Consider the following 23,443-nt stretch of genomic DNA (forward strand, 5'->3'; position numbering starts at 1 on the left):
ATTTATTCATAAATGATTGGGATGCTAAAAAGTTATTCAAACAACCTTTGGGTGTTGGAGCATTTTTAATTGATCCTGACAACTTATTGATTAAACGAACTCCGGACTGTGAGAACTAGTGTTCGTAAATTACCGTGTTGTGTCTGCACGGTATTTTACGAACTTCTTCCTGAGATATTCACTTCAGTAAACATCTCTTCCTTTTGTGTCATACTTATGTATGCTTCGACTAAGTTTAATGGTTAATTTAGAAATGGAAAGTAAAGTTGTTTAAAAAATAAAGACCAGCACTCTTTTGGCTAATTTTGTCCTTCCTCATGAGCCACTGGCATGTGTGAGGATCTTATCAAACAAAGTTAAGGAGAAGAGGAGAGTCGGAACAGAACAAGATTGACAGTACCGATAAGACACCGTAGGTGAGGCTATGTCATTGACATAGATGAGGAAAATAATTGAACTGAGGATTGATCCCTGAAGGATTTCAAGTAACTTAAGTGAATCGGTTCAGAAATTTTCCTTCAGTTTTTACGACGTGTTCTATGGCTAAGACATTAACTAAGTCTTTGGAAGAACATGCCTCTAATGCCATGAAATTCAAGTTTGCCAAGCAATTTCGCGAGGTAAACACAATAAAATGCTTTAGATAAGACGGTAAAATCATATAATGTGTAATTTCGACCTCCACAGCTATTTAGACTAGACTCACAACTACGTCCGTGGTCGACTTAGTCGCAGGTAACATTTTTAAATTACGGATTTAACATACCAGCTAATTATTTATTTTAATTTTAACAATGCAACTAACAACATAACCGTTTAAGGTTATCATTTGTGACAACTAATTATTTTCTATCACTGGTTTTAATATTTTTAAACTTTTCCTTAATTAACCCATCAACATGCATTCATTATCTAAATCAGCACTGCTAACTGTCATTGAGAATATTTTCCTTTAAATGTTTACTAAATTCAACTTCTGAACCAGGTAAAGTACAGTTATTTTCAAATCCACATTAGTTTGTACTATTTGTTATTTAGACTTCTTCTTACTTTATACCCTTTTCTCTTCAATATTGCTTCCTTTCTTTTCTGACTTTGACTATATTTATAGGTTTGAACATTTGTTTATAGGTTCATATTCAACATCCAATAAGATTTTAGTCCTTGTATTAAGCCGTACAGTTATAGGAGATGTCTCATTTTAAGTATGCAATTAACCCTTTCAGTGCCATAGGTATTTTCCCAAGGCATATGCATTAAGTGCCAGGCTGTTTTGGCATATTTGTAAGCTTTTGGGGAAAAAGCTGTTGTAAAATAACTACCCAACAGATTATCATCGCAGCCCATTATTTTTTGAACGAGTTTTCCTTATCAGGGACCAAAATAAATTTCATTATAAGTTCATTCTTCCATAATTAATCGAAAAATACTCCATGAGTCACACCTCCTATCGCCAAATCGTTTCGAAATAGACTCACGAATGACCTGACATTTTCGAATAATAAAACGTTCTTCTTGTAGTTTTTTCACTTTTTGTACAGTCAAAATTAGCGACGCTGTGGCACTAAAAGGGTTAATATCCATCCAAAAACATTCTAATTTTCTTGTAAAGTATATAATATGGGAATATTTCAATATAAATTAAAAAGAATTTTTAGAAATTTTCTCTTCTGAGCAATAAATTAATAAGTAGAATATATTAAAAATGAAACACGTACCATGGATTGCATGGCCTAAAATTAGGACTCGAAGTGTTTTAAGGTTTAACATTGTTCTTATTGTGTTAAAATTAAGATGGTAGAAAATATATCCGGCTCTTAAGTGACTGACACACAAAAAATTTGTTGTACTTAAATGATTCCATATAGATTGACGAGCAAATATTTCATAACAGGTAATCATGGCAGACAAGACAGTTGTCATAAAGACTAAGCTGGGGCATCTGAGGGGAAGCATCAAGCACTCTGTCCTCACCGACAACAGTTATTATGCGTTTCAAGGCATCCCTTACGGAAAACCACCTCTGGGAGATCTTAGGTTCAAGGTAAATTTTTAATTATTTATTATTTAAATAATATATATTAAATGATTTTGAAATTCAACCATTGTGGTTTACAGTATCTGGCGTACTGTCTTAGAGTACCACCTGAACCCACAGAGCTAAGGATAAATGGTACACATATACCCCCCATTCCTTATGGAATATCACTAATATTCCTAGGAGGTTTTAAGGCTTTATAGTACAGTCTATAGTTTTCCATCAGTCCTTTCTTGATGTCCTCAGTATTGTTAGGCATATACAAACAATAACCTAACGCCTTGTTTTACCCCCTACCAACATTTTTAACACAAAAGGGTTCCGATATACCGATAGCTTTCACAGAATGGAAGCTCATAGAGGGGGGGGGGTGCTGAATTGGGGTTTTCAGCCAATTACGCCCTAATTATACCCTCTTGGAAATATATTTTATTGACCGAAAGCCAGATCCTTTAAAGTATTCAAAAATAGACAAGGGCTGTGATTTGTTTATATAAAAAATTTCAAAACCCAAAGATAAATGCGAAACCTATTCAACGTATAAATGATTGAAAGGCTTCCGTCTCTAACTGGGAGTAATTTCTCTCTGTAGATGAGTAAAATGCAATTGGTTCATCTTTGTCACCTGGATACTGGGGAAAAATTGCTGCACCGACGCCCACAGATAGCTACTACTATAGGTAATTTAGTTTGATTGATGTCAAACAGTCAAATAACACTAAGATTGGAGCAGCCACCACTAATGCTGGTTTGATTTTTTCACTGCCTTTCCACAGTTCATCCGATACAAGTAATTATTTTTTTCCGAAAGGAGTAAAAATATCAGCAAATCTAGAAATTAATCTTGAATAAAAATGTACCATGTCAATAAACAGTTTCTAGTTGTTTGATAACTGATTCAATGTTTACAGGCTTTATCAAATTTACCTATAGGGATTGCAGTAACATAAATGTATCCTAACTATTATGAGCCAAATTTTGAATTTGTTTAAAACAATCTAAAGTTTAAACAATTAGCATAAATATACCTTCATATAAATCAAAGCATGCTCTATTTTTAACTGATCGGATTACGATTTATTCGTAGATAATAAAATAATAAATTACTCATTTTTAAGATTTTTTGTAATCGCTCAGTAAAATATTAATTTGTAATGCCTTTGTTTTTATTGTTAATTGAGGCCCTATTGTTTTCCCTTTGTGTAGGTAAATTTTTGGCATAAAATGGAATTATTGTAAGCTATGTATTGTTTATACCTACATTTGAGGAAAATAAATTATTCTTGATTCTTGATTTTGTTTTAGGCACCGCAGCCTTTTGGTGGCTGGGAAGGCATCAGAGATGCATTAGAAGATGGTCCTGTGGCTAAGCAGAAAATCTTGTTTCATACAGCGGACATGGATCCTGCCCAGTTTTCAGAGGGTGAAGAAGATTGTCTTTATCTTAACATTTATATGAACGAGGTGAGTACATTCTGCTGTTAATGATAGTACATTTGAATAAATGAATAGAAGTTTTATTACCGTGATGTACATGACAATATTTGTAATTAAGACCAGACTGGTAGTGAAAAGACCTTCAGTTTTATGAATAACATTAAACACCGACATTTATACATCCTTACTTTTTGGCCATCAGTAGTATCATGGAAGATTCCCCATTTTAATAGTAATAATAATAACAAGTGAGCAATGTCAATATTTAAAACAATTTAGTTTAACTAAACGTGCTTACTGCTAATATCTTAATAATAAAAAATAAATAAATACAATTTAAATGAGTGTAACCTTTGGGATATCCAAATAACTCAAGATAAAAAATTTTAAAATTTATTTATTATTTATTTTGAATTTGGTTATTTAAATGTATGAGCTTATTTGAGCTTTTGAGCTTATTTTTAAAACTATATAAATACTATGTTCTAATATTCAAGCAACAAATAAAAATACTTAAAATACCTGAGTAACCAACAACAAAACCGAAAAATTTAAAAATCGTTTTTATACACATTATTTATATTTTTTAAATGAGAATGATTCTTTAACTAAAATTAATGGCAACATATGTTTGAAGCTTTAATGGACAATATTTTTAATTATAATTATATATAATTAAAGATTTCCCCAGTCACCTACATAAACAAAATAATAATTAATCAAGTTTGTAACTTATCACAGTTGATTTCTTAGATATGAAATATGTTTTTAAACTTGATTTAGAAACGTACAAATTTTAATACAATAAACATGCATGTTTATTTACATAATTCTTTTACACCTATAAATGAAAACAGAGTACCGGTACAGATAAATAACATTACAAAATTACGTTTTACATATATATTAGTTATTCTTATTAAGAAATAAAAACTGTAAAGGTTTCAGAATGGTCGCAATTATCATCTTTATTTTTTTATATAATATTCAGAACAAATCCTAATAGTTACATTTAATAGTTGTTAACCTTATAGTGCATAAATTACTTTAGTTGACGTAAACGATTATCCAAAAAATGTGATGGTTAGTCATTTTTTTTGTTAAGTTGTTGTTTTGTAAAAAATATATATATTTTTACTACTCTTATAAAATCAAGTCCAATTATGTACGGTAACAGAAATTTAGCATCTCAGCATGGTAGTTAATTATAGGTACAGACTTTAATGCCGACAACATTTTGTAGTTTTTAACGTAGTTAGCATTTTGGTGGTTGATTCAATTAACATTTATTAGTAGTGGATAATGTAATTTCAACTGAATCAAAAGTTGATTTAGGCAGTAACCCGCTAAGTGTTTCAAAAAATCTTTTTTTGGAGTTGTATTCTTTTTATAGCCAGATTTCTTAAGTCTTCCGTTAGTCACGCCTGGAGATTAGTAAATTACTAAACTTTTTGCTGTCTAATACTTGAGAGATTTCACATAAACAAGGCACAAGACTTTTTTTAAGACGATGAAGCTAAATATCTTTACCATAAAATATTTTATTTCAGCTTCCAGACAGCAGCAGGCCCAAGAAACCTGTGATGTTCTCTATCCATGGGGGAGGTTTTATCGGAGGTTCAGGTGGTTTCAAAAGGGCTGGTCCTGATATCTTATTATATGGCGATGTCATTTTTGTATCGCATAACTACAGACTTGGTGCATTTGGTAAGTATTCTCAATGTGTAGTTATTGAGTCCACTTAAGAAAACCCTCGCTGCTCACTGATGTTTACTTATCTATATGACAGACAATGGATGAATAAAGTTATTGTTAAAGCATTACTGAAAGTTAAAAGAGTCATAATCTGTAGTTAAGAGGAGGTAACATTGATTTTTATTCCAGTTCCTCTAACTGACAAAAGATACGGTTCGGAGGAAAATAAATGCTATTTAGACTAATTAATTAATTATATAATTTTCACTTTAAAGGAAAAAAGACTAGCATAAATCAGACAAGCATGGATGGGAAGTGGAAAGGTAGAGCGAGAAAAAGGGTTAAACAGAGGAATGGCGTCCTTCACCAGTCGTCTTCACTTGTCACACGCACAGCACGTCACAGCTGAGATGTCGCATCCTCCTAAAAGACATCGTCACGTCCTTCTCAACAAGGTCGACACACCGTCCGTAGGTGATAGAAGCTTCACTGATTGGTGAAATCACAGGTGGAGTATAAACACAACAAGAATTAGGGCGGGGGGCAAGTATATAAGTAAATAATCCACATATACCCTGGGCAAATTAAGAATTCCACAAAATCTAACGCATTTTAAAGTGAAAGTAGACCAGACCTTGTGTGAGTGAAAATCACGTAGTATTTAAAGGGCGAGTACGATAAGAGAGTTTTAAGAGTCATGTGTTCGGTACAAATAAACAATGAGATGCATCCAAAATTCCACAGAAGAACTCAGATTCACATTTTAGAATGACTGCTGGCCCTGGCAGTAAACAGGGACACCGTTGCGCTCATGTGATGTCAGGTGATGTACTAAAAGGATATTTCAAATTATCTCGGCCAATGGGGAGCAATCACCTGATTCTACGTAATCGTCAATACAGTTCAGTCCAGCCAGCCCATTGAGCATTAGATAGAAAATATAAATACAAATCAAATTAATCTAAACAATGAAATTATATTTTATATTAATGAAACAGAGTTGTAAATATTGTACATCGACTTTCAGAGAATTGTACAACATTCATTGAGTAGGAGATCCATGTTGGTGTTCATTTTAAATATTTCATTAGATAAATGTAATTTGCTAGTCCGACTCATTTATTCAGTCGGTACAGTACAACTGGCGACAAAGAAGTCTTTAATAAACCTATTTACTGCGGTGGTTGTCTTTTTGGCTGCTATAAATATTCCTATACCGATTGTCTCGTCCTCCCTCAGTTTTGCATCTGACGAAACAATGAAAACATAACTTCACTTGGATTAAAGTTTGTGGTCTAGGTGTCTCCGATATCGAAACGATGAGAGGAGTTTGTTCTGAGCTTCTTCCTCGCCGACTGTTTTGGGTCTCTTCAGATGTTTGTTGATACCAGATTCCATGTGTCAAGACTTTCATAGTGTTGGATTTCAGACGTTGCACTAAGTGGAAGGTGAAACGGAGCTAAACTTACTATTTAGCAGGTTTTTATATTTATTTAAAACTGACTTTTGCATTGATTCTATCTTATTAAGATACATAACATTTTTAAACTAAAGCACTCCAATTATTGTGTGTATTACAAAGCAATTGATATTCAAACCAACTGAACAGGTAAGTTTAAAAATTCCGGAGATTTTTATGTTCGCTCGTGTCAGGAGAAGAAGCTGAGGAACCTCTCACTAAACTTAAACATATAAAGTTTTCTGAATGATTTTCGAAGTGACAGGAGATTCCGGATGGGTAAGTGTGGGGCTTTGTGGCCACCCCCAGTAGGTACACCCACCCACCATGGTTGTGGGTTGGTAATTGGTTGTGGTGAGGTAGGTATCCACCTCAGTCATGCCACCTTGGAAGAAGGGAAGTTTTATCGGTCTCAGCATCTACTGGTCAAAGGAGACAAGGAACTCCCTCGCGGTCAGGCTTGCAAACAATTAACGCTGAACCCAACCGCCATCCTGAGCGGTAAACTAGACCAATCGATCTAATATCCCTTTCCTCCAATGTCTCAACACGTGTGGTTAGTTGATATTCCTGCAGATTTACTGGTTTCCCAGATATATAAATGACATAATCGGTTTTTCTATACTCTTTGCTGGTTCTACTTGCAGGTATAGATCTGCTAGAAATGCGCCATTCGGTGTAGGCCAAAATATTTGAATTAGTGTTTGAAACAATGAGTTACGAGCAGAGCTTAATTCCGCATATTATAAAGTCAAATACCACGAAACGGACACATATTCTTCTTAATCAAAATGTTATAGAATTATTCCAAGCGGACCACAACTATGAACTTTTTAGCAGTAATTTAGACTGTGCATTGTTATTACAAATTGACAGGGTCAAATTCTGAAAACCCTAATTATTCTAATTGAAATGCTAATAAAACAAATTGTTTTAACGACTAAATATTATATAGAATAACGACAGTTATATAGAATGTACTGTACATTTTATTGCACTACCAATGTACTGATTCATCCAGTACTGGTCTTGTTCAATATCTTTAACATAATTCGCATTAGGTACCTCGTTATTCAGCTGTACACCTATCCGCAGCTCGGTTGCTTGACAGCGACTAGCTTCGATTTTCATGTATCAGATTTCACTCCTTTATAGAACCACCAATGATTTAAAATTCAAGCCACAAGCACTCATTGTATTGGACACAGTCTAATGGTCTTTAAAATGTTATTTTCCACCTTCATGCAGACAATTTCTATGAGAACTTTTGCTCCACCCTCCTAACCTGCCATTCTTCCATTATTTTACCTCTTAATTGCTCTTTGAACTGTTTTAACTTCCCCAGGATTGATCACTTCTGGCTGGTTTATACCTACTCGTAGATCCTACAGCAGAAACCGACGTGTCACTTGTATCTGGACAATACTGGATGTCCAGGAGCGGCACATCACTAACAGCAAATATTAATATATGGGGTTAAAACTGTTGAAGTGGGGAGTGGCTCCCTAAATACTAAAGGTTTTTCAAACGCTAAACATGAGGAAATATGGACTCCTCTGTTCGCTTTGGCTAGAAGAGGCTGGTACAGAGATTGTACGATTGAATTACTTTAGCCTCATTGTACTTCATAATACTCCCCTTTTTATTTTAAACGTTCAAAATATTGTAACCATTGTATAGCGTTCTTAAAACACGTCAATACAAAATGAAAATGTGTAAAATTGCAATAACTTGAATGACAATTTATGTATTTTTACGTTAACATTAAAGTCGTGTTTCATGTTGATGTGCAATGTTCTCTATACAATTTCCTGCTAGGGTTCCTGTCCTTGGAAAATGAGGATGCTCCAGGCAACGCAGGTCTGAAGGACCAGACCCTGGCTCTGAAGTGGGTCCATGATAATATTGACAGTTTTGGTGGTGACCCCAACAATGTCACCATCTTTGGTATCAGTGCTGGAGGAGCTTCAGTGGGCTACCATCTGATATCCCCTTCATCTAGAGGTGATGTTGAAACTGCTACAGTCAAGAGAACAAATATTATTGCATAGTTTTATATACTTATGGCATGTAAATAGAAGTTTCTTTTAATAAATTATAACATTAAAAAATAATAACAGTGTAAAGTTATGATTCAAAATTATAATTGGAAAGATGCTCATAAGAGCTAAGTTTGCTTAGTATAACTGCAAACGTGGAAGCTTATGGTAGGAATATATGGAAATAAACTCCCTGTAGGGGAGAGGGTCCAAGTTTTCTTGAATTATAAAAGCCATAAAGAGTTATAATAATAATTTTTGAACTACTTATAGGTTTATTCAATAAAGGTATCATGCAAAGTGGGTTTGCTTTAAATCCGTGGGCTATTCAAGAAAATCCACGTTCTAACGCGCTAAGACTTGCAAAACATCTAGGATGTAAATCTGAAGACTCCCATGAAGTATTTCAAACTCTCCGATCTGCGTCTTCTGATGATATCTTAATTGCTGCGGACAAACTGCCCACAGATGAGGTAAATTATATTTAAAATGTAAACAATTATAATTTGTACAAACTTTTTTCTTACAAGCTTTCTAATAATAGTGTATCATTAGAAAAATAATTGTGTGATATACGTTGTGTAGTTAAATTTTCTTAATAATTCATACAGGATCATAGTATAATCTCGCATAAATAACAAAAAATTACACCAATAATTAACATCTTTTGTTATATGCAATAATGTAGAGCAAGTTAGTTGAGATGTGAGAAACTTGGAGTCAACGAAAACTGTAGCTTACACTTGTATTGAAGCGTACTGATACAATTAAACCTCAGTCGATTAAAATTGATAGATCTCATTTATCTTACAATGACTTGTAGAATCTTGGAGCATTGGAAAAAAGGTATTGCACTAGTAAAAAAGGTACTATCACTAGTATAAACAAATACAACATTTTCCAATATAATTTTTATTTTGTGCAAGGCCTTTCTGAATCAAAGATTCCATCATCAAGCACTTCACAAATTATCAAAATCAATTTTATAACATAATAATGTGATAATTTGTGAAGTTGCTTGATGATGGAATCTTTGATTCAGAAAGGCCTTGCACAAAATAAAAATTATATTGGAAAATGGACTCGTTTATACTAGTGATATTACAAATTACAATGTAATTTTGTAATTTTTAAATTACAAAAGTTCCATGTTCTTATTGCTGTTTTGCACAACACGCCTAACTATACCCTTTCATTGAAGAGTCTGCATTTATTCTTGGGTCTGAAGTAGTTTGTGATTTAAAATTACGTTTGGGCCACAGGTTGTGATGAAGAGATTTGGTTTGACATTTGTGCCCTGTGTGGAGACACCAGGACCCGACGCTTTTCTGACCGACAGCCCGGAAAATGTTATGAAGAAAGGCGACTTTGCCAAAGTCCCTATCGTTCTAGGATGTTGTGTCAAAGAAGGTGCCTTGTTTGGCTTCGGTAAGTATTTATGGTGATTATTCCTCATTACCATGTACCGCATCCAGTTCTAATATAACATTGGAACTAGTAAGTTACAAAATAGTCATGACACATTCATATTTCACAAAACGGTTTCACATAATCTATTTGTAGATTTTGTAAACCCGTTATTTGTAACGAAATGAAATTATTCACTTTGCTCAAGCTCCAACTTTTACGATGTGATATTCAATTCTCAATGGATTCTAACGATACGAATCCCCTCAAACCACTTACAACCATACCTGTCAATTGATGGCCAGTTTCATTCTTATTTGATTGAGCATTAAAGGTTGTATAATGTAATAGATTGCATACAAATCACTGATACTTTGGTAAAATTTTTATTATAGCAGAAAAGATCAAAATAGCTTGTTAATAATTCCAGTAAATGTCAAGAAGTTGTCAAGATTTAGTCAAGAAGAGTCAATATGATTAACATTCCTTCCTCCTTTACAGTGGGTAATAACACTTTTGGGCAATGGAATAAATAATCGTAACATCTGGCAAAAAACATCTCTTCTCTAGAAAGAAAAGTCACTTTCACAATATAATACATGTCATACATTGAAATTAGGTGATGTTAATGTTACCACTTTTGTTACATCGGGCTCTATTGGGTGGATTTGTTCACATGCAACAATGAAAAAGCCTGCTTTGATAAAATATGGAAGATGAGGACGTATCCACTTGCAAAATTGTAGGTTGTTTAAAATACTATAAATTTCCACCAAACTTAGAAATACATCTGGGAAAATTTCCATGGAATGTTCAGTAATTTTTTATCTAAAAATAAATTGGAAGGACAGAGAACATATCAGCATACCAGACCTATCAGCATAATGGTCTGGAGCAGAGCCGGATTTAAGCATAGGCAGCATAGGCGCGCGCCTAGGGGCCCGCACCACAGAGCGTCTGCAACCAAAATTACAGTTACAAAATAATATCACTAGCCATGTTAGATTAGTACCTTGTACGTACAGCCATGATACAAGACCATGATTTTGAATAGACAGGTCTAGTGAATGGGTGACATTTGGGAGCAGAGTAAGGGGTTGGCGTGCGTTTAAAGTCTCTCACCGGTGTGAGGAGCGGGCAGCGGGTGCGTACCTGCGTGAGTACGAGCAGGGGTTCATTCTGGTATTTGCGCTCGTTTTAGAAGAAATCAATTTAGCAGCACGGATACTTTGTGTAGGACATTCATTTAATTTGATACTACAAGCTACAACGTTCGTGTACCAAAAAGGACAACAACATTGTGGTCATGTCGAGCTGATGCTACCAAAGCTATTTTGCAAGGATATCAAGAAATATACTGGTACTGGTGAAAATTTCAGAAGATATGGAGGATTCAGGGATATCAAGAGCTGTGTTTAGTTCTAAAGATGAACAAGTGGAGCAGGATAGTATGCCTTTTTGGGACTACATTTTTGGTAAAATAAACAAAACTAGTGAATCTTCACAAAACCCTAAAGTTGCCGTGAGCAGAACCGTATCATTGTTAAAATCTTTGAAAAGTCTGATTCAAAGTTATACGGAAAAGTTTCGAAGAATATGATTAGAAGGATTTATTGAATTAATTGGAAGTCTAGATCTAGAATATGAAGTTGACTAAAAACGTAAACGGAAAACAAATTTAAGTTTTCTTCTTGATTTGTGTACAAGCTCCGGAAGTTGACCTAACCCCATCTGATACATTCCGGACCCCACGTTTCATTTCAGTCTTAGATAAACTTGAAGATGCATTGACATAGAGACTTCAAGCATACGAAGTTATCGATACGATGTTTGCGTTCCTTAACAAAATGGACATGTTCTCTAATGATGAGTTGTTAGCAGCAAGCAAAACATCAGTAGACAGCTAAAACGGAGATCTAGACGCAGAATTAGGCAACGAATTTTTAAAATTCAAGAATTTTTTCAACCAGTTTCAAAATGAATATGAGAAAGGTAAAGAAGCACATTAGTAAAAAAAGTGAAAACATATCAACTTATGTTGGAAAACAACGTAAAAGATAGCTTTCCGGATGTAGAAGTGGAGTTAAGAAAGTACCTTTCCTTGACAAATTGCTCTGCAGAAAGGTCATTCTCTAAGCTGAAGCTGATCAAGAACGGACTCCGGACCTCTATGTCAGAGTCCAACTCAACATGAGAACATCATAAACGGCTTCATTACGGAGAGGATAACTGACGAAGCATTAATATTTTCAGACCAGAATATGCAGAATAGTTATCACTAATTCGCTTAAAAATCATAATAATGCACCTAACTTTACAAAATTTCCTGGGGTGGAGGCTCCCGGGCTTCTTTCATTAGGAGGTATTCCATTCCCCCAAACCACGAGCCCAGGGCCCGCACTACAGGTGGAGCCTAGGGTACCTCTATTTTCTAAATCTGGCTCTAGTCTTAGAGTTTAACATACGCGATTTTTCATTTTTGTTCTTGTGATTCAGTTTTGAGGGCAATAGAATAGTCAATTCATAACAGTAATAAAGCATAATGTAAATGTAAGATTTAATGAGATAGACACTTCGATAGCATGGTTCTTGTTTTCCAAACTAATTGTTGAGTGACATGAGGAGGTAATAGGTCGCCCCAATATAAATTCACCAGCAAGAAATATTTCATAAAATTAGTTTGAATTTAAAAAACTGCAGCACCTGAGAGTTTTAAAAACTGCACTAAAATAGTTTTACCTTCTCATAAGAAGGTAAAACTATTTCAGTCACCTCTAAACCGATCCGTCAACAGCTTGTTTTATTTTTATCTCACTCGCAGACGGTTTCCATTACAAACCACTTTTTATAACTAACTCTAGTTTGAAGGGGTTCGTGGAGGAATATGGACTTTTGGTTTCGTAAGGATCAGGCATCACTTTTTTAAGAACACAGTGAATTTCGTTAATGGAAAACTTCTTGCAACAAGAGTTGATCAGCCTCTTTAATGCATATATTTTATTCTCAACAAAAATATCATCTACTGTCGTGACAGTTGTCAGGGCGGCATAGGGACTAATGAAGTGCAAAATAGTCTAAATGTTTATTCTGTGTTTTTCTCGTTGCCATTAATATAATCAGTCACTCTTTAGCAGTCAGAAATCAAAAAATCCTAATAGACAGTCCATTTTCGAGATAAACTCTTTCGATATTTTTCGTGCTTACAGACAGAAAGAAGTCGGATTTCGTTCATCGGCATCTGGAAAGTGCCACATTGCAATAAGAACACAAGATAAGAGCGTTAGTACACTATAATACTTACTATTAGATTAAAAAGTTTAAAGTCCTTTGATTATTTTCAGTTGGCCTAAATGAAGAAAAATTTGCAGTCGTAAATGAAAATCCCAGTTTTGTAGTTCCGTCATTTTTGAGACTCAAAACAGGAAGTGTGGAGGAAAAAGAAGCACAGAAAGAGATATGGGACTATTATTTAAAAGGAAACCCTATCTCTTGGGACAACCTCTCCAGTTATCTATATGTGAGTGGATTATTTTATATTTCTTGTCATTTCAGATTTTGCTTTTATACTCATGTGAGGTTTCCTCTGTATATCCGCAAGTATACATTGCTATACACATAATTACTACTCAATAATAGAAATAAATGTATACCAATGTGTTAAAGTCATTGTCAGCTTATATTGAAAATTACATTATTACAAAACAATTAAGAAAGTTAAATAGGATCTTAGACGCAATGAATACCCTCACTCAGTAATAAACGAGCGCAAGCGAACCAGACGAATAATTCCTTAGTCAGTAAATCAGAAAAGAGATACATTTACGTTTATGTCAATCCATTTTGTGCCAAGATTATCGGAGTAGGTAAAAAGTACATTATAACCGCATTTACAATACATAGTACTCTTTGAAAAAGCTTCGTGACAACAAAAATTAAAAATGTCAAACCGGATTCCAAAATCTGAGTTTATAGAATAAAATGTAGTTGCAGTAGTGAATACATGGGCGAGACAAAAAGACGATTAAACGAAAGCATAAAAGAACACACAAAAAACACGAGAAAAAGACTAACATAAATGTAAAAAATTGCACATTATTGTTGGCCTGAAGACTAAAGAATTGTATTTACATTACAGCCTATAACCAGTACAATTTTGTGCCTAGTGTAAAACTATTAGGAATAGTTTTGAGACAGTAAACTTACTTGGTCACAGCATACCAAATCAGGTGTGTGCTATATTATCTAGAGTTGTATTTTTGCTGAGACATCTAAAACGTTTTGTACCTAAAGCATACTTGAAAAATTCATAATTAGCTTTTTTTAACAGCATAGCCTACTTTTATACGGCCTACTCTTTTAGGGAATTAATGAGTTTCATTAATACAAAAGAAAGCAATACGAATTGTAACAAACTCAAATCGAAATACTAGCCGTAGACCTTTATTTGTTCAAGTATCGATTCTTACTGTAATGAATCTGTATATGTACACTTGTTTAGTTTATGTTAAGAAGAATTCAGACGGTTAAGTTCTCAGAGATCATGTGCACTCAGGACAGGAATTTAGTAGATATAAGTTACTGTAGGCTAAGCAAAACTCAACAGAATTTTGAATATATGCGTATACAGTAGACCTGAAACAATTTAAACGTGGCTTTAAAAATTGTTTTTAAACAATCTTCAATTGGCTTTAAAAAGCACTAATCTACGCTATGAATTTTAAAGCGGGTCAATTATATATTTTGTGCTATACAAATTTTACCTTGTTATTAATTTTATAGATTTTATATTTGTTGATTGTTATAGTATTTTTGTTTGGTTTTACTGTTAACTTGACAACGGTCTTATTTAATGTTAAAAAATGTGTTATTTATTATAAATTAATTGTGACTTTTGTTTAAAAAGTTTTATATGAGTGCTGTCTGATTCTGTGTTAATTGGCAATGTCCATTGCTCACAAAGCTTAAGGACAATAAATATATTATATCCTATTCTATTCTATTCTAATATTGTACGAATTGGGATGAAGCCAACGTAATACACCGGGAATCTAATTTTTTTAAAGGAAATTAATCTAGGCAATTGGTACATTAAATTTGCATACCAACCGATCTGTCAACCGTCAGTGGAAATTTGACCACTTTGGTTGTCAACGCCGAAAATGAACAAACAAGGAAACCTAAAGTATCAGACAGATTAAGAGAATTGAATATAAGCCAATGCGGAGTCAAAATATGATTCTAAGAAATTCATCTAGAATGGACCAATAATAAAAATGGCTCATAATAATTCCCTCCTATTTTGCCACCATTTTGTTTTTGCCGTAACAATCGTCATTTAATATTGGCCTCCAGTCAGGTCTATTTGGTTGACCGGAGAATGCAGACCTGCTGTCACCTGTTATTCTGTACTTAAGTTTTAATAATTAGTGTTGTTTTTTGTTTTTATTACATGTTTAGAGGTACATACTGGTGTATAAGTATCTGCCTACTTGGTGTTATGTAAATTATATCTAATCTGATACGACATATTCTTGTTTCTATTCGTTAAAAAGTGATGTCTGATTTGAAGATGGAGTATCAAACCCCATGTTAGTTTTAAAATTATAATTTTAATAATATTTATTACATTTTATCTTTTGTAGTGTTTAGGGGACAGTTTGTTCCACCTGGGAATGGAGCAAACTAGGAAATATCTTTTGGAAAGGTCTTCAGAGTCTGTCTACTGTTACCTTTTCACCAATCATTCTAACTGTTTGTGTAAGATCATGAAAGCTAAGTATGATGATCCCGAAGAATTTTCAAGAATTGTTACACCATCAGGTAACTCACTTTATTTTAAAATTATGCATAAGTCAAAATAATAAAATATACTGAATTTAGGCAGCAACAGAGTGCTTTTCTTAGTTGTTATTTTTAATATATCGGTCCCTTTTTGTATAACTTTCAAAGCAAACAAATCAAAGAAAAAAAACTGAATACAGCATCGCCCCAGCTTGGCTGTGAAAAATACACACACCTTTTTATCTTTGGGAAAGGGAGAAAATCTGTAAATTGTGTCTGTGGAAAGCACGATTTCCTCGTATTAGTGCGATGTTGAATGCTTATTAAGTACAATAATAAGGACCTCTTTTTGATGATAAATGAAACAAGTTGTAACATTGCTGCAATACTTTAGTGTAATGTAGTATAATAGTTTTTTGTTCTGTTTCAATTAGAGACATGCCATGCAGCGGATGCAGCTTTCGTCTACATAGTGCACTCCATCCTCCCAGCATCTGATCTGACACCCGCTTCCAAGGAAGCTAGGATAAAACAAGCCAAAGCATGGACTTCCTTTGCTTACAAAGGGTAAGAAATGTAGTTGTCTAATAATTCAAAATAAAACTGTTGAATAATGCAACAGCTTTTAGTGAACTTTAACAAAGGAATGTCAATACATGTCCTGCTAGCAAATTTGAAGTTCACTTTTTACTTTTCCCAGCTCCCTAATTTTTTAATTCAAAACGTTAAATTCATATATGCTATTATATGCCTAATAACTACTTAACAGCTAAATAACAATAATAACACACAAAATTATAAAACAAGTTAAAATGCTCAAAAGGTTCATCAATTATACAGCGTCTTCAAAAAGGTCCAAAAACGGAATTTTATTGTTTAGGTTTAGAGTTATTTATTAATAGAGTAACATTCCGCAAACCTAAAATGGACAATTTACGAAGTTTACTTACTAAACGTTTGCTTTAGTTACAATTAAAGCCATCTTTGAACGGCTGCCATTTCCAGCTCGGTTGTCCGTTGAATCAACTTTTAATTTGATGCGCATATTAATCTATTATTCGATTTAAGATTGTCTTCTGACTCCTTGTGAACTGTCCCCCGTATGAACAAAAAATGGATTGCTTAAAAAGTAAATTTATTAGTTTACGTGTAACGTTTTATCTGAAATGGTTCAAAAAATAAAATTCCGTTCCAAATTTTTGAAGACCCTGTATAAACATAAATACAATATATTTAAATAGAATAAATAACAGTACTCAAACTCACGGACTAATTAAAATACAAGTCTCAGTAACATAGAAAACTTTTCCGATTCCAACCAGACATGGTGCGGTGGCCTATCAGGGAGTACAGCCTATGTTAACGAGTGCCTAAATAGATTTGTACAATATTCTTCGTCAATGCTGGACTGAATTTAACAACTAATGAGATATATTTTCTAGTAATTTACTTTGATTTCCTTTTCATTATATTCTTTCCTATAGGATTAATGAAAGAATTTCAGAATTATTAAAGCTCTCTTATTAATCAAATTACTTAAAAAGTATAATTTACATTAGGTTTACATCCTAACATTTTTTTTCGTAAGATTAGTTTAACCACTGGGAAGTACATACTTATTGTATACGTTACTTATCTCGATGAAGAAACAATATTAAACAAACATAATATGGATTATTTTCATCCAATACATTTTAAAAGAGGTACACAAAGGTATGATTGAATTTAAATATTAAACACACAAGGTTAAGAGAATACTATCAAACTACTTTTTAAGGCACACTCAAATAATTGCTATATTCTTACACATTTAGATTTTAAATTTATATGAAAGACCGCTGAGCTTATAACCATATGCAGTGGTTTGCCTTACTCTGTTTTAGGCCAAAACACCGAGTCTATCATTAAAATAAGTAAAATTAGTCTGAATTAGTTTAAGAATTTATACCATTTTTCACCCTGAGGCCGGAAACAAAGTAATTAGGAATTTATATTTATATCAACCTCATAGCTGGAAAATAATGGTTTGCAAAATATCTTTGGAGTTCTAACAACTATGTTTCAGTCACTACTTTTAAATGTGTTTAAAAGTACAACCTATAGGTTTTTTCAACTACTGGTTTTATTTATGTCTGAAATAAAATTCGATGATTTCTGTAATAAATGTAGTGGTATATTACTTTTTTATTTTAAAAATAATACAAACTAAAGGTACGTAAAAACTAAATATATGTTGTGTTTTGGTACTTAGGCCTACTAATATTTGGTACGGGAGTCTTGGATGCATAATCAACCCATTGGAACCAACATAAAAACAGTGATAGTGATATAAATAGATTTATAAGTGACTTTCAAATATTTATAATTATATTTATACTATATTTATATTTATACTAATATTCATACTTTCAAATATTCAAATATCAATTTAAAATATTTATAAGTGACATAAATAATGATACCTGTAACTCTACTGAAAATATCTTATAATCATTAAAATCTTTGTATATTTAGCACATTGTTAGTATGTTTTTAATTATATACACAGCTGTTTTAAACTGTTTTATATACGGACTGTGTAAATTGTTTGTGTACATTTTAAATATTCCTTCGTAAAATAATTTAAATTTTTTTCAGAGATCCTAACTGCAGTGAACTTGAAGCAATTTGGAATAAAAACGCCAAGGATAACCCATGTTTCATGGACATTGGAACCAGTTGGAACATGAATCAAGGGATACCTCTATCGGCCAGAATCAGTTTCTGGGAGAAGCTGTACTCGAAATATCGCTCTGAGTGACATCTTGTCTACGCTGTCACGCTCTGGAATAGTACTTAAATTTGTGTGTGTATAATACTCTTTTTTTAAACCTTATGTCCTATTCTTAGTATTAGGGTTCTTAAATTCTGGTATGTTTAGAAATATAAAATAATAAAAATCTAAGAATTATGAATTTTGGTAACAAACAAAAATACCAAATAGACCATTTTAGGAAGTTTAAATCCTAAACAACTATTTTAATTGAGTTAGGACTACCAACAAATAAACAAAATTCAGTTTAAATAGTAAAATATGTGTTTATAGGGCCAAACATACGTTAGCTACCGAAATCTTACATTATCAGATTGGTATGTGGCACATCAGTAGCCAGGTCTCATACAATACGTCTGCTACAAAAGAGGCGCGTGTGCAGGGCCTTGGAAATCTACTTTTGGCCGAAGACGTTTCCCAAAGATAGACAACCAAAGAGTCCACTTCCGGTTCTTCTAATATACTTTCGGTTTAAGACACTTTACAGTGCCATAGTTGAGTTTGTCTTGTTGCCTCGATGAAGAAAATACAAATACATACGTAGGACTGAGCAGTTTACTACAGTCAACAGTTATATCGGTTATAAGCGTACTAAGTCACGCAGCATTTTAAAATAATAGCTTAAAATAGGTTTTACGTTATAAAAGTATTTTTTCACACCACAGTCTAGGAAATTATTGCTGGTGGAGATATGATAGCATTCATTCTTCTGTTTAACCTTACGCCTCTGTATAGTTGGCCCATCGCAAGTCTCCATGACCAAACATGTTTAAGCTAAACACAGCTTCGTTCATTATAACCTTCATTATGAACCCTCATAAGGTTCATTGCAACCTTAGGTTATATAAAATTTTGCAAATAATATTTAATTTGCATTAGATGCTTTAAATTCGTCACGGGTGCAATCTGAAATAAATTGTAGATAACATCTATCCCTTTTCTGCTTCCATTACACTACTTATCATGCAAGGTATACTTGATTTTCTGTAAATGAAAGTAAAAAAAGTATCTTTGTATAGCTGTAGGCGAGAGCGTCAATAGCTGTTTAGTGTAGTTAAATTTGGATGATCAAACATAAATATTATCATTATATTTATATATTCTGAAATATTCCAGGACAATTCCCCTATCTTTCTCTTCATATAATATATCTTCCTTGGAATTCACCAAATATTTCAAAAAAAGAATCAGCCGAATTTGTCTAGCAGTTTTTGATATTAGTTTCACAATCCACAATTCGTGTTCATTTATGAGATAAAAGTCTGGCATATCCAAGTACAGAAAATGACATAACATACTCGTATATCTGAATAAGCACGTACAATAATGCAGCGCCATATACCAAAGAACGTGCTGGGGTTTGAAGCGGATGTTGCTGTATCAATATTTGAAATATCACTTCCTCAGTATATTATCCGCTTCACCGGATGTATGATGACGGTGCTGTGCTTACAAATCTGTCTGGGACCACTACTCGTTCCTGCCTTCACTGATGCGTCTCCACTTCCACCACTAGTTACAGTTACAAGAAATCTTTTCATTTTTATGTAAATATATACGTTTGTATTCAAAAAGGTTAAGCAAAACCAAGGTTTCTATGATCTAAACATTCCAATAAACTTTAATAATTTAAAGCAAATTTAATTTGAAACCATGGTACAAACAACGCAGAGGGCTTGATATTGCTTAAATCCGGTATGTGTAAAAAATATACATGGTCAGAGACTACATCAACATATTAACCACTTAAATGACTAAAACAATTATCTATTTGTTTTCAATTTTGTGAAGACAAATAAAACTCAGGAAAACTTTGTGCTGTGAAAGGGTAATTTTCCAAAGGCTAGGGATCAATGACTTTTTGGGACAGACCAATTTAAATAGTATAGTTCAAACACACTGGACAAACAATTACAATATTTTATAATGTTTACAAGAATCAACATCTGCTATCTACATCGCCTTTTTAGTTTGTGCAAGGCGATGACGTTCTTGAAGTTGATTGGCTTCAGTTATATCCATATCAGATAGTTAAACTATAATCATCAAAATATAAAAAAACTTGTAACAAACCATGTTAACACACGTAGCAATGAATATACTCGTATTACCATATTATCAAAAGCATTACTGCTCAAGTGAAGACAGATAATATACGGAGTAATATGGATCTCCATTGCTTAGTTTTCTCTCTGTCAGTTGTGTAAAATGAAAAATTGTAAATGAAAAACTCAAACGTTTTTCATGGACTCGGTTTTTTGCTGCCATTAGCGTACATGGCAGATATATTCGAGAAAATAAATGTACTAAACAAGTATTTACAAAAAAAGATGCAAACTTTCTGCAATGGACTGAAAAGGTGAACAGCTTTGTAAATAAAGAAGCTAAGTTTGTACGAGAGCGGTATGAAAAGATTTCCTAATCTTTAAATTATGATTGAAGAAATGGATCTTCCAAACTATTCCAACGAATCCAAAGAAATGCTTTCTTAAATACTAAGAAATCTTCAAATCTCGTTAAAATATATTTCTATGAGAACTTAGATGGTTTGGCATGGATCCCGTTCAAACCATCCGTCAATGAGTGCTCCCTCAACATAATAGAAAAAGGAAATCTCATTGATCTTCAGGGTGACACTGAGCTTGAAAGTAAGTGTTAGAGAATCTTATCTCATATCCTTCTGGATTGGTGTACAAAAGGAACACCCAATTTTGATTTAAAAGGCATTGAAAATACCCACTCCATACGCCACCGTTCTTGTGAAACCAGGTTTTCTGCTCTAGCTGCCATGACGAGTAAATATCGCTCAAGACTGGATTTGACCAAGTAACTGAGTAACGTTATAAGAACTCTCACCGCGTTTCGACACACTATGCGCAAAGAGAAAACACATCGAAGCTCTTTTTATTATTATTACTTTGAGTTATAAATAACAATTATGTGCTGTAGTAGCTGAAATAAATAAATAATAAATTGTAATTGTTTGTGTTGAATTGGTTGTTTGATTACAATTAAACCTATTGCCCCATTGGGCTCTAATTTAGTATGCATATAATTTGCAAAACTAAGCAAATAAAAGTTGAATGTCAAATTTCAAAAGCGACTCACTTACATAGTACGGTTACGTGAAGGGGGGGCCGGCTACCAACTAGATTATGAAGGGGGGCTCGAAGCAAAAAGTTTGAGAACCGCTGCAGGGGATGCTTATTCTTCACATTAAACAAGGTAAAGGCGCTGATTCAAGGGGGTGCTAAATCAGCATATGGACACGGTCAAGGCGCTGAATTAGAACCTCTCTATTCGAATGGGGTGCTTATTCAAGGCACGGGCACGGCCACTGCGATGATTTAGCACCCCCTTTCGTGACGTCAAAATGTCGAAAATAGCGAGGGGGTGCTATGTCCAGGGGGTGCTAATTCAGGCGAACCCGCAGACCTAAGAGTATAATGGTATCCTCAACAGACTTAGATTTGAGCGGTATGAGGATGTTATACAGGTATCATATTTATAATAGTGCTTACTTCTTAAAGTAAAACAATGCAATAGTTTAAGCCTAAATTGTTAGGCAAAGTTTATAAAAACCATAAAATAATTTTATGAAGTCTGCACTTCAATAATGATAAAGTGGTTTTAAAACTAGAAATATTTTAAATCTAGCACTTTGCCCACTAGATTCTTACCTATAAGCTTTTCTGATAGGTAAAAGGACTCAGACCACTCCTATTACACTGCGTTATTATACTATATATAGAACATATTATACTATTTTATAGTGCACGCGCGCGCGCACGCACACACACACACACACAAGTATATATATATATATATATATATATATATATATATATATATATATATATATATATATATATATATATATATATGGCGGTTCAAGGCCACTTTTGGGGCAGTCAGAAAATCAATGTAAAATACTGTTCAATGTACCATAAATTAACCTGAGAAATCAAACGGGAAATCACGAATGAAAATAACCGAATCTATAACTATGGGCTTCTACTTTCTTAAGCTTTCTATTGGAAACTTTGTCAAATCTTAATGAAAAATCTTTATTCTACAAAGTCAACTGTAACACATTCATTATCTTTTATTGTCTTTCCTCCAGCAACAATCAAGTGCAATTCATCATCCCTATTCAATTCTTTAATCTTTTTTTCATCTAAGTGATTTAAAAATCTATTAGGCAAATGCCCTTTGAACTCCTCCAACTCTGCAATGACTGCAAACCCCGAATCCATCTTCAATTCTCTCCAAAATCAAAATTCCACACCTCTTATTCTCCTCCAATTCCATCAACCTCCTACACTCTTCAAACTTGAATTCACCAACATCGTTCAACTCTTTCAAGAACTCCATTTAGTAAGGGAAAAATTTAACTAGACAAGACAAAAGGCAAAAACCAATACATGAAATTTGAACACAAAAACGTAAAATTACAATGTCTATCGGAAGGGTAATAAAATCTATTGGAAATGTTGTCAAATATGCTGCAAATAAACCAAATTAAATAAATGTTTATTAATAAACACAAGGTTCTAACTAATTATATTTCTTTAATAAAAATCTATTCTACTAAATAGTCATCAAACAACATTAACTCTCCAAAATCTCTTAGGTTTCTAGTATTTAAAGAACTTACCACAGGAAATAGTTATAAAGAATTCTATGAATTACCTAAACATTTTAAACAAATGTTGATATTTTCCTTAAATGAAAACGAATTCAGAGAACTTTTAAGTACTAAAAAGTGTTCAACG

The 23,443-nt window shown here is 33.3% G+C and overlaps 1 protein-coding gene across 1 annotated transcript; it reads left to right on the forward strand.

The window, feature by feature from the left end:
• The first annotated feature begins 651 nt into the window (after positions 1-651).
• LOC124364514 (venom carboxylesterase-6-like) lies at positions 652-18,708 on the forward strand. Its single transcript, XM_046820058.1, has 11 exons — positions 652-735; positions 1,895-2,044; positions 3,344-3,502; positions 5,026-5,182; positions 8,448-8,633; positions 8,942-9,141; positions 9,931-10,096; positions 13,417-13,592; positions 15,718-15,895; positions 16,291-16,423; positions 18,494-18,708. The coding sequence occupies exons 2-11, from the start codon at positions 1,901-1,903 to the stop codon at positions 18,654-18,656; spliced, it is 1,662 nt and encodes a 553-aa protein (XP_046676014.1). The 5' UTR covers positions 652-735; positions 1,895-1,900; the 3' UTR covers positions 18,657-18,708.
• Positions 18,709-23,443: the final 4,735 nt, after the last annotated feature.

This window comes from Homalodisca vitripennis, chromosome 6 (assembly GCF_021130785.1).
Source record: "Homalodisca vitripennis isolate AUS2020 chromosome 6, UT_GWSS_2.1, whole genome shotgun sequence".
Classification (NCBI taxonomy): domain Eukaryota; kingdom Metazoa; phylum Arthropoda; class Insecta; order Hemiptera; family Cicadellidae; genus Homalodisca; species Homalodisca vitripennis.

Excerpts from the sequence above, each read along its gene's own strand:
- LOC124364514 (XM_046820058.1), top strand. The coding sequence starts at position 1,901 with ATGGCAGACAAGACAGTTGTCATAAAGACTAAGCTGGGGCATCTGAGG. Across the intron at positions 3,503-5,025 it reads TTAACATTTATATGAACGAG|CTTCCAGACAGCAGCAGGCC; the intron begins GTGAGTACATTC and ends ATTTTATTTCAG. Across the intron at positions 9,142-9,930 it reads ACAAACTGCCCACAGATGAG|GTTGTGATGAAGAGATTTGG; the intron begins GTAAATTATATT and ends TTTGGGCCACAG.